At 44.5% G+C, this 12,861-nt stretch overlaps 1 protein-coding gene across 23 annotated transcripts in view; it reads right to left on the bottom strand.

Annotated features, from left to right (window-relative positions):
- The window catches only part of BTRC (beta-transducin repeat containing E3 ubiquitin protein ligase), a 161,789-nt gene that overhangs the window by 31,696 nt on the left and 117,232 nt on the right, over positions 1-12,861 (bottom strand). For all 23 annotated transcript variants that reach the window (XM_005289397.5, XM_065552661.1, XM_065552665.1 and 20 more), the window contains one exon: positions 7,492-7,723. In XM_005289397.5, the coding sequence (XP_005289454.1) occupies positions 7,492-7,723 (232 nt within the window). The remainder of the gene's footprint in view (positions 1-7,491; positions 7,724-12,861) is intronic.

The raw sequence follows: 12,861 nt of genomic DNA, 5'->3' as shown, positions 1-12,861 counted from the left end.
CACCTTCTATTCTCCTTACCAGAATCCTTGTCCTGCATGGGACATTTCTGCTTGTGCCCTGTACAGACTGAAACTACATGCCTCTCTGAGAATCTTTGTAATTAAGGCCACATGCGTTGGGATATACACACTTCGAAAACACGCACATTGATGCACATACATGCACAGTTACCTCGTGTGTTTATTTAAATAACTGAATAACTGGTATCTACATGTGGCAACCTAGAGAAAGGCCCTTCCCATTTGTTCAGTACCACACAAAAAGTGAAGTTTGAAGGTAGATCTATTTTAAGGATACAAGTAGTGAATGACAAGGAAAAAACAGTTACCTACCTGTACTGTAACTGTTGTTCTTTGAGATGTGAGTGCAGACATGCATTCCACTCAGGTGTGTGTGTGCCCAGCTCACCAACGGTGGAGAACTTTGCCTAGTAGTACAAATAGGAGTAGTGCTCATGCCGTGTGGCCCTTCACCTCCCGTCTACTCAAAAGCAGTGCCATCCCAACCCCCTTAGTTCCTTGACACCAAGAGTAGAGACGCCGATGCAGAGGGAATGGAGGGTGGGTCAAGAAATATAAATCTGCACTCACATCTTGAACAACAGTAGTTACAGTGCAGGTAATTAACTGCTTTTTTTTCGAGTGGTTGCAGATGTGTATTCCAATCAGGTGACTCACAAGCAGTACTTACATGAGGTGGAGCTTGGAATCTACTTAAAGGACTGGGGGACTGCTTTCCTGAGGTTGCATCTGACCTAGACACAGTGGTAACTGCGCAGTGCTTTGTAAAAGTATGTACAGAAGATCAGGCGGTGGCCCTGCAGGTGTCCAATATCAAAACATCTCTGAGGAAAACGTTGTTATGACCCTGTAATCTCAGCAGAGGCACCGTCTGAGCAACTTCACATGCAGTAGTAATGCAGGAAGTTATCCCCCCGGAAATTGTCTATACAGAGACCGCCTGACCCTTCACTGGATCCACATAGGGAGATGAAAAGATGAGGTGGGGCCCGAAAAGCTAAGTCCTCTCTAGGTAAAATGCCCAGCACGGTCTCACATCCAATCTGTGAGGTCTCTGCTCATCCGTGTTGGGGTGCACGTTAGGAGAGAACACCAGTCACTAAATCAGGAGGTTAAGGGCAAACCGTGAAACCGCTTTAGACAAAAATTTTGGATGTGGCCATAGGGTCACTTAGTCTCTGACAAACTGAGTGTTTGGAGGCTCTGCCATTAAGGCCTGCAGCTTGCTTACTCTCCTTGCAGATGTGACAGCTACAAGGAAGGCTGTCTTTTGGCACAGGAGGGACAGAGAACAGGTTGCCAGGGGCTCGATTGGAGATCCCATAAGGGCAGCTAAGACAGTATTAAGGTCCCACAAGGGAACTGGCTCTTTTACAGGTGGGTAGAGATGAATGACTTCTCTTAGAAATCTCACCACCATGGAATTTGAGAAACTTGACCTCCCTTGGACGGGCAGATGAAACTCTGAGATCGTTGATAAGAGAACCCTCAACGAGCTGAGCGACAGACCAGAAGACTGAAGGTATAACAGGTACTACAAAACGTCCTGAATGCACGCCAGCCTGAGCTGAATTCCCCACGCTAGCGACCAAACTGAAAATTGCTGCCACTGGGTCAAATAAGTAGCCTTAGTAGAGGCTTTCCTATTATTAAGTAACACTTGTCAAACAGCTTCCGAACATCGTTCCTCCTCTTAATTTAGCTATGAAGAATCCATGCTGTGAGATGCAGGTTGCTCGGCGCTGGATGCCAAATCTGACTATGGTGCTGGGTCAGTAAGTCGGGATAAAGAGGCAGAGAGATGGGCAGTCAAACCGACACACTGAGGAGATTGGAAAACCAACACTGTCTTGGCCACGCTAGTGCAATGAGAATCAGTCTGGCAAGATCCAACTTCAGTTTGAGAATGACCTGTGGGATGAGTGGGATCGGGGGAAGGCATACATGAACACCAATCCCCACTCAGGTGGAAGGAGCCTGGACTGAGGCCCGTTCAGGAACAAAATTGACAACCCTTCTTGTTGTCTTTCGTTGCAAGCAGGTCGATAGCTGAAATGCCCTAGTTTTCAAAATGGACCTCAAAACTATTCTTCAGAGACTATTTGTGATGCTGAAAGAAGCCCCTGCTGAGGTGATTGGCTAAGCAATTCCACATCCCCAGTAGGTGAATGGCCATGTGAGTGATGTTCTCACTGATGCAAAATTGCCCAAACTTTTTACTGCTTTGTGACAAAACTGGTTGGAGTGGGCTCCACCCTTTTTGTTCACGTAATACACTGTGGCGGTGGTGGTGAGTATACAAACCACTATGCCTTTGATGTGCAACAGAAACGTCCCGTACACACTGTAAATGGCTCAAAGCTCTATGGCCTTCATATGAAGAGAGGCTTCCTGATCTGTTCGCAGTCCCTGAATTTTCAAAGTCCCCAGATGTGCTCCCCAACCTATTTGTGGCAGCATCAGTCATTATGGTTATGAACAGCAGAGGACAGGTGAAGGGAACACCTTTACAAAAACTGATTCCATCTCTCCACCGCAGGATGGGTGGCAGCACTCGCACTAGGCAGTCCAACAAACAACCATTTTGGCGATATACCAACTTGAGCCAGGTCTGAAGAGACAAAGATGCAACCTCACATGCTGAACTACATAAATACATGCGGCCATATGACTTAGCAACTTCAGCCACAAATGAATCCTAATAGAAGTGAGAGACTGGAGGGACAGTCCCAGACAATGAAGTGTCTGAAATCACAGCTCAGCAGAAATGCCCCCAGATTCATAGAACCCTAAATGCGCTTGATTTTTTGCGCTGGTACTGAAGTTGATTTTGCTTTGTTTTCGATCAGACCCAGCCAATCGAAGAGACGCAGTCTGCACTGGACAGGGTTGAGGAGTTGATCTGTGGACTTGCCCCTCACTAACCAATCATCCAGGTAAGGAAAGACATGGCTTGGGAAAAACTGCCACATGGAAATAGGTGTTTTGAAGAACAAGGGCAGCAAACCGGTGATTGTGATTCAAAGCTGGGAGGAGGTAGCTAGCGTAACCATGGAGAATCTCATGTGACTGATGTATCTGTTGAGACTCTGGAGATTGAGAACAGGTCTCACGCCTCCCTTGGACTTGGGAATCAGGAAATACTGTGAGTGGAATCCTTCTCTCCCACCCCAGCCCACCAATGCTACAGGGGGTCTTCCTCTATAACCCCCAAAGCTCACTTAGTCTGGACCTGCTGGAGGAGCAGTGACTCGTGAAGGGGGTCCCTGAAAAGGGATGGGGGGGGGAAGGGAGAGTGGAAATTGGATGGCATAACTCGATCCCACAGTGCTTAGGACCATTTGGCTGAGGTTCTCACTTCCCAAGCACCGTGCAAGGGAGGAAGCCTGTCCCCGAATGGTGGGAAGTTCACAACTGGTGTCGATCAACCAGTCAAAATGGCTGCTTGCCCAAAGCTGGGGGAGGACAGACTGGCTGGTTAAAGTTAGACCCAGGAGGCCTTCTTCTGTGTGACTTACGCCCCTTCCTGGAGTAGTCCTGCTGCCTCGATGGGTAAGAGGTCTGCTGGAAGCTCCACTGGGGACGGTTCTGCTGCTGCCATTGCTGCCCCAGAAACTGGCACCTTTCTATGTTTGGGGTAAAACCCCCAATGAATGCAGAGTTGCTCCTGAGTCCTTAAATGAATGTAAAGTCTCATCCATTTTGTCAGAGGGGAAAAAAAAAAAATCAACCATTGCAAGGTAGGTCTTCTATTCGCTGCTGGACCTACAGTTGCTAATTTTGGCTGGACATATTCCTGGAAGTTTCATCACATGACATAATCTTTAATTAATGGTTAACCTTTAATTCCTGGAGACTCCAGGACAATCCTGGAGGGTTGGCAACTCCAGCCTGACCTCCAAAACCCTGCCAGGGTGCTGCAAGCATGAGGCCCTTCTCAGCGTGATCGCTGAAGCCATGACTCTGGCAGTAGCATCTGTTGTGTCCGGTGCCGACTGCAAAGATGTCTTGGCGGCCAGACAACCGTATGCAATCAGCGCTCTGAACTCTTCCCTGGAGGGTTCAGGCTACTTGTCTGTGAGTTTGGCTATAGACCCCCAATTTCGCAAATTATATTTCAACAACCGCGCCTGCCGATTTGCAATGCCAACTTATAAGAATGAGGTTGAATAAATTCAGAGATCCAGCCTCTTCGAACTCTCTGTCCTTGGGCATGAGCTGAGGAAGCCACCTCTGTCTGAGTCAGCAATCTAGGTGACTGAAGAGGGAATACTGGGGTGGCCAGGAGACCTTGCCCTGGAGTGGGCTGACGATCGGGACTTCACAGATTGAGAAACAGTCCATAGATTCCAAGGCGGCCACTGAATATAGGGATATGGCATAAGTGAGCAGTAGGCACTGGGCCAAGTCCTTCGGTCCCTATTGCAGGAACAGTGCTGATGTTGGTACTGATCGTGATCCAATCTTTGAGAATGATGTCTTGGTGATGAGGGAGAGGGTGCCTCCGAACTTGCTCTCAATGAACCCCCCAAGTCATCTGAAGACAATGGGGGGATTCACCCCAGGTGCAGCAAACAAACATCCAGCATTGTCCGAAGATCAATAGGCTGGCTGCATCGTTACCAAAGCGGAGAGTGAAGCTGATGTCTTGAGGACAGGCAAGGGCACTGCACTCCCACTTGGTAGCAAACCAAGATGGTACTGCAGCCAGGGTTGGTACCGATCCCGTAGATGTGGTCTGCACTGTCATCATCGATGCTGAAGATAGCAGCTGAGCTAATGCGCTCCTCACTACCCATAAGGAGGCTGATCTCGACTGCCTACTCTGAGTCTTAGACAGTGCCAAAGACAGTGCTGTTGACTGAGACAAGTCTGCAATCAATTCAGGTAACACAGAGGACCACATAGAAGTACTCAGGGCAATAACTGGGGAGCAAGAACAGAGGGGCAAAAGAAGCCTGTTGCTGTCTGGGATACCAATGGCATGGAAATAGCTGGTGCCGATGTTGTTGGCAATGGACTCAATGGGCATCCCATGACTGGTACAGTGCTCAACTGATGCCGCCTCGGTACTGGAAAGCGAGTGGATGTCCCAGTTCCATCCCACATATCAGAAGAATCACAGTGATTGTCTGCGCTCCACCTGGAAGAGAAGGTTGAATCTCTCCAATCTCTGGAGTGGTTCTGCAGTCTGGAGGACATGAGGAAGGAGAATGAGCTCTCTTCCTCCTAGGGGAGGCATGAGAGTCTGGTCAAGGAACAATGGCTCGCTCTGGTTCCAAAGTTGTCTGAGAGGCTAAAGGATCCATGCGGATCTCCAGTGCCAAAGCGGGCCTCATGGCCGGCTCCATAAGGTGCTGCTTGAGATGCAAGTCCCTCACCACCTCTGTTCTTGAATGATTCGCAGATGAAGCACCTTTCTTTAATGTGCCCTTCTCCCAGGAGCATATGTGGGGGTCATTGCTGGGAACAGCCACCCCAAACAATGGACAATAGTTACACCTTGGTGAGGGGATATTTATTCTAACTCCTATAAACTAAAAACATAAGTAATGTTAAACTCACTTAATATATAGACTATATATACACATGCGTCAGACGCAGTGGGTATTCACCCACGAAAGCTTATGCTCTAATACGTCTGTTAGTCTATAAGGTGCCACAGGACTCTTTGTTGCTGTATATAGACAACAAAATCCAAGAGAGACTGAGATGGAAAAGTGGGAAGGAAATACCACACCAAGTGCTCTGACTCTACTCAGGAGTGGCGAGAAGGAACTGAGGGGGGGTTGGAGGAGCACTACCCTTAAATAGCCTGGGGAGGGGTTAAGAGACACAGGGCGTGGGTGCTGTCCCTAAGGGTACTACTAGGCAAAGTTCTCCAGCTTGGGTGTGCCAGGGACACACACACCTGAATGGAAAACATGTCTGCAACCCCTCAAAGAAAATTTTTAAAATCCCTTCTGAAATGACTTCTGCTACTTCCCAAAACTTTCCAGAAAAAGGCCCCAAGGGTGAGATTAAGGGGTGAAATATGAGGTGGATTCGTTTGGCTTTGATGAAATTGGGCAGAGAAAGACTGAAAAAAATTGGGTTCATAACAGAAAGTGAGCGTGCTTCAATCTTAACTATGGAAAGGCAAATGCCTCTTCAAACTGCTCCCTATGTCTGTGTAACAGAAGAGTTCCACGCGTTATAATACTGCTCTGGTACATGAGATTATTGCCACTAGACCTCTAAAAACTAGCACCACAACAACACACTTGGCACAACAAAGATGTTTTTCAAGGTCTACCAGAGCCATTTGATTATGAAGCAGTTATAATTTATAAAATCCCAAGAATCTGTGTATTTAATTTCCGAGCAACACTCCCATGATGGCTTTATTCTTTATAAGATCCCCAATTAAAAAACAAACATGTTTTCTCAGTCTTCAGCCCTAGAAATTAAGTATCATGTGGAACAATCCCATTAGAAGTCAAATGTTTGGAAAGAAGGACACGTAGGAATTGAGCAGCTCTTCAAAGGTCTGCACAGGATAAACAATTTGTGAGAGAAATTCTTCCAAACAATTTTCTCTTCAACTAAGTGTTCAGAGTCATCAACAAAGACGGCAACACATTTTATTTAATTCCATCAGAGACTCAGGAACCAACCAAGCCATTTGAATTATAATACACTAACTTCTATGGAGGTGTGTGTGATCTAATGGTCTGAGAATGCGCCTGAAAGCCAGAATTCTAAAGCTGGTTCTGATACTGTCTTGCTGCATAACCTTGGGCAAGTCACTTACCACCCCGTGCCTCTGTTTCCCCATCTGTAAAACAGGGGAAATAATTGTATCTCCCTCACAGGGGTACTGACAGAATTGTTTATTCGGTGCTTTCATCTACTTAGGAACTTCTGTGACCCCCATTCACCACAGTATCCAAACATGTAGCTGAGGCCAATGTCCTCAGATGAAAAGCACTATAGAAATACAAAATATAAATATGTTATCACGTCCACTCTTTATCCTGACATGTTGTTCACTGTAGGTAATTAATATTCAAATCAGTGGCTACAGGAAAATATTTTATTAATAAAAAGTGGTCAAAATTCTGAATGAAAAAATCCCAAGGGAAAACCGGAGATGATAAAAGGTAGTTACAATTTTTAAAATTCTGTTATTCGGACACTGTTACTGTCTTAATGACAATCAGGTGCTCTGTTTTCTGTGTCATGTGCCCTAGACATTTGGTAAAATCTGTCACTTATTTCAATCAAAAGGGTAGAGCTATTGAGTGAAGTGTTACTACTACTGTGCACTTCTACAGAGCCTTTCATTCACAATCTGCTACTATCTAGGTTGCAAAACTTCTCCCTGAAGAACACTCTCCCCCAGGGAAGGCCCACTGTCACAGGAAGCCAAATGCCATAGCTCTTTCAAGAACAACATGGAAGATCCTTCCCCCAACCGGGTGGAAATACCTGGCAGTGCAGTGATGAAGTCCCTCTGTAACATAGGTTTGAGGTACGAGTTTATATGTCCGTGCTGGTAATGACACATCTGGGAGATGAGATGTTCCACAAACTCCACCTGATCGGACTCAGACCACTGTTCAAAATACTTGACGCACAGCTCCTTCTCTTTCTCATAGCTTGCAGACAGCTTCCTTTGTTTGGGCACAATCATGCTGGAAGTGCCATTGGCAAGTTTTGTCTTGAAAGGAAAGAAGAAAACATGAAATAAAGCTTGGGACGCTAACATTCCATTACATACAAGTTGGCTGAGTCTGCATATCCCATTTGCTGCTGTCAGTCTGCAAGTGGCCACAGAAACTTGTAACCTTGGAGGACAGTACAGTTCATGCTGGAGCTGCACACAAAGGACTAGGGTTAGATGGGAGAACAAGAGTGGCAGCTTAATACAAACACATTTTAGTTACAATTTACATACAATGCTGACAGATTCCTAATTTGCCATTATCAGCTACTTCAGTGCACCGCAGAAGACTGCATTTGTATTTTGTTTCTCTTCTAAAGTATTTGCTTTAGGGCTACAATGAACTGCTGCTAAAATTAATAGAAAATACATGAGATGGATAAGAAACTGCATGATGATCATTTTAATAATACACATAGTATACAGTAAAATCTGTTAAATCAACACCCCAACATCTGGTGCTCATCTGTACTTCATGCAAAGAATCAAATACTAAACTTTATAGTCACTGTTAATATTTCGCCAGAAGGTCTCAACATAGTCTGATTTTGAAGAAGGGCTCTCAGGGACAGGAGAAAACAGACTCTTCACTCTATAGCCTAAAATCAAGATGCATGGAAGTTTTGTTTTTAACGATTTAACTGGAAGAAAAGCACACGTATTGCCCCATGAGCACATCCCAAGCCAAATTAACTGTCAACTGGGAAATCTATGTTTTCCCATGCTGGTTACTAAATAGCTTTTATTAAATACTAAACTAAGGGAATGTCTATTTATTTTTAGGATTCTGCTCCAACTAAAAAAAAACAAACCCAGAATCTAAAGCTAAGTACAATGGTCATACATTTAACCAAGACAAATTTTAAAGGGACATTGTCAAGATATATCCATGTACCATGGAACTTTGATAAGTCTCTTTTTAGTAATCTGCAAACCTGATAATTCTTACTAAAAGCTGGTGTCTAGCCCTACGTCACAGCAAAGCTTTAATACCAGACGGCACTGTAATGACAGTTCACATTATTAGATCATTTCTTTTACAAAAACACTCTAGTCTACATTTGCTACTGCATTATGAATGATCAATTACAACCAAACTGCACTTATCATAATAAATACAAGTTATATTTTGTGATGTAGTATTTCAGTTTCACTTAATGCACGCTGTGGTATAGCAAGTAACACAATTAATGATATTTTAGTCAATCTAAAAGAAAATAACCAGACTGTACACGCTCTACACGTAGTTCTCACCTAAGAGGAAGATATGTAGTACCTGTTTACTGGGAGGAAGGATCAATGGAAAGATGTTAAGTGATTTGCTAAAAGGCTATCGAAAGTGCCTGCCAAAGCTAGGACAAGAACTCAGTAATTCCTAGCTCCCAGGCTTGTACCCCAGATCACACCTCCCTGTCCACTTAAAATCCTTACCTGTGATACCCACACCTTGGATTACCAAAAGTGACAGAATGCTTTAAAATCTACTTAATTTTTCACCATTTGTTTCCTGTATATTTATACATAAGACACCAGACCTAAATATTGTGCCTAAATTACTTGCCAGTGTTTCTAACAGAGATGGCTGGATAGATTTTCTTACAAAACTGCTATGGTAAGTAGCAGCCATTTTAACAAAAAGTATATTCTGGCTCTGTATTATGGTTTGAATTAACTCTGATTTTCTGAGACCATAGTACGGTACATAGATATCAGACTGTACCATTTGCATCACGAGCAAGCTGGTCTGCAACACTCGTTTTGTTTCCTTTCTCATTCCCCTCAAAATGGAGCCGAGAGTCCTCAAACACTGGGGAATGTTTCTGGGAGCATTCAGTAAGGATCATCAAAGATGGCCAATAGCTGGTGGCAGAGTTGCAAACTAATGGCAGAGTATAAAATCCTTGTACTATGGTTTTATATTCACTCATCATGTAGATAATAGTGTCCCATAAATGGGATATTTGGAGGGAGGAGAAACACACACTCTTCTGGACTATCTGTTTATACAGAGAATGCTGACATCTCTGAGGCAACTGTGGGAATGAACTCCATGGCATGAAAGGTTGGATTCTTCCTGGCAATGGCATGGCATACAAAGATTAAGGATGGGCTGTATTGAACATCAGCCTTGAGGGACTCTGGCTGTTTTTACTGCAGTTTAGCTGTTTGCAAAACAGAAAAACCCATGAAATGCTGGAGATAGTTGACAAATGGTGTATTTTACAAGCCTGACCTCATTTCATTTCTCATTTCATTTGCTGCACAGCCAATCTTACACCAGGCTATCTCAATAGAGCATGGTTTTTAAACCTGTACCTTCCGCCTTTTGTTTCCTCCTTTCAGTGAGAACAGTCACTATTTGCTAGAGCATTAAATGCCCTCTTCTCTGTTACAATCAAGAAGCCCCTCCAGAAGAGGCAGTGCTGTCAGATATACGGAGAATAAAATGAAGTTAAATATATTCATACAAATGTACCACCCAAAAGGTTTTCAGCCCAGAGCTTTCTACAGTTTGTTGGGACGAAGATGTATTACCTGCCTCATTATCAAAAGTAACCCCAAACAATTACTGCACGTTACCCAAAGAAGACGCATCTGTGTATGACATGAGAAAGTGCCCAAACTTAGCCCAAGAGGAGCAGATCACAGTCCTCCACTTTTTTCTTCTTCCCTCCCAGGTTCTAATGTGGAGGCACGATCCTGGAGACTACAGGTCTGTCTCATCTTACGCGGGGGTTCCGTTCCGCGGTTAGCGCATAAAGCGAAAACCGCGTATAGCCAAAACCCCATTGAGTTCAATGGCGGGCGAAATCGCCCGCACTACAGGTATAGTATTAAAACTGTTTTTCTCTTTTTTGTTTTTGTTTTGTTTTGTTTTGGCCGACCGCGTAAAGTTGAAATCACGCATGTTAAATGCGCCTAAGATGCGACAGACCTGTATAGGTGCCACCATTCAGTGCTTAATTTTGATCTGAGCAGCCTGACATGCTGGGACCTGTAGCTTTTGTGAGTGGCACCTTTATACTTGCAGAGGTCTATTTCAGTGATACCATTTTTGAGATGGGGTGACCAGCACTGAACACAATACTCAAGATGGTGAAGGCATTCCATCAATTCTAGTCAGATATCCTGGCACTGAACAGATCGTTTTAGTGAGCTGTCCGTAACTACAAGCTCTTCTTCAGGCCTGAAGACGCTGTCAGACATTCAGGACCAAAAAATTGCTTTGTGGAGCTTGAAAGCTAGTCTCTTTCACCAACAGAAGTTGATCCAATAAAAGATATTACCTCACCCACCTCACCTCTCTCATATCTTAGGACAAACATAGCTACAATAACACTGCAAACAACAATTACAAGGCCATTTTTCTGAGGTGGCTACAATTAACAATTAACACTAAACTGGGAGGAATGGTAGATACGCTGGAGGGTAGGGACAGGATACAGAGTGACTAGACAATTTGGAGGATTGGGCCAAAAGAAACCTGATGAGGTTCAACAAGGACAAGTGCAGAGTCCTGCACTTAGGACGGAAGAATCCCATGCACTGTTACAGACTAGGGACTGAATGGCTAGACAGCAGTTCTGCAGAAAAGGACCTAGGGGTTACAGTGGACGAGAAGCTGGATATGAGTCAACAGTGTGCCCTTGTTGCCAAGAAGGCTAACGGCATTCTGGGCTGTATAAGTAGGGGCATTGCCAGCAGATCGAGGGACGTGATCGTTCCCCTCTATTCGACATTGGTGAGGCCTCATCTGGAGTACAGTGTCCAGTTTTGGGCCCCACACTACAAGAAGGATGTGGAAAAATTGGAAAGAGTCCAGCGGAGGGCAACAAAAATGATTAGGGGGATGGAGCACATGACTTATGAGGAGAGGCTGAGGGAACTGGGATTGTTTAGTCTGCAGAAGAGAAGAATGAGGGGGGATTTGATAGCTGCTTTCAACTACTTGAAAGGGGGTTCCAAAGAGGATGGATCTAGACTGTTCTCAGTGGTACCTGATGACAGAACAAGGAGTAATGGTCTCAAGTTGCAGTGGGGGAGGTCTAGGTTGGATATTAGGAAAACAATTTTCACTAGGAGGGTGGTGAAGCACTGGAATGGGTTACCTAAGGAGGTGGTGGAATCTCCTTCCTTAGAGGTTTTTAAGGTCAGGCTTGACAAAGCCCTGGCTGGGATGATTTAGTTGGGAATTGGTCCTGCTTTGAGCGGGGGTTGGACTAGATACCTCCTGAGGTCCCTTCCAACCCTGTTATTCTATGATTCTAACAGAGCCTCTTTGTATGCACGAGGAGGTAGGAGAGAACTAATATAATAAAGGACTTAAGTCTAAATAATAGCCTATGTCTACAAGAAGGGGCAACATTTCAGTATGGATAAACAAAGGTTGGATAAGTCTAAATTTGTGTGAACAAAACAAAAATAACCACGGTATGACATGGTTGGACCACAAACATAACAACAGAGGTTGTTTTTGTTGTATAGATGGGGCTTATGGGTCCTTCTACAGTATGGGAAAAGCCAAATGCCAGCACAACTCTCAGCTACTATTACAGGCATCTGTGTTTTTCCAGACACACCAGCAATTTTTTTTTTTTAAAAAGGGTTGTAACACAGATGTCTCCTACTCACTGTAGAAAACCACATTGGAGCTCTTTGTGTGTACAGATTGACTCCAACCGTAAGCTTCTTGTGGAACGGTCCTGTCTCTTGCCAAGTGTGGATGCTCAAAACACCCAACAACTAGCTCTACAAGAAATGCACCGTCGGGTCTGTGAAGCTCTAAAAAGGTTCAGAGAAAATAAAACAATGCTGTAAGTGTCTCACTTGAGTTTCTCTACAGCCAAAGGGGAGGGAAAGGCATTCCATGATATTCCAGTGCTAACATGTCTTAGTCACTTACGTGGGCACAAAAGAGCATCGGGGTCATGCATTCTTTGGTTCTCAAACTCAAATACTTTGTGTTGCTTATTTGCAGTTGCATCTTTCCATAACTATGTGCACCACCAGTGCTGGTAAACTCGCCGATCTAGACAGAGCCACCTTAACAGCATTTTTGGACGGGTCCTACTGAAGGGGAGGGGGAAAAAAAAGGACATAATGTTTAATTATAAGAAATGATTGAAATAGGCACA

Source organism: Chrysemys picta, chromosome 7 (genome assembly GCF_011386835.1).
Source record: "Chrysemys picta bellii isolate R12L10 chromosome 7, ASM1138683v2, whole genome shotgun sequence".
Taxonomy (NCBI): domain Eukaryota; kingdom Metazoa; phylum Chordata; order Testudines; family Emydidae; genus Chrysemys; species Chrysemys picta.
The sequence above is the reverse complement of the archived record's forward strand: the minus strand, read 5'-3'. Positions and strand labels throughout refer to the sequence as shown.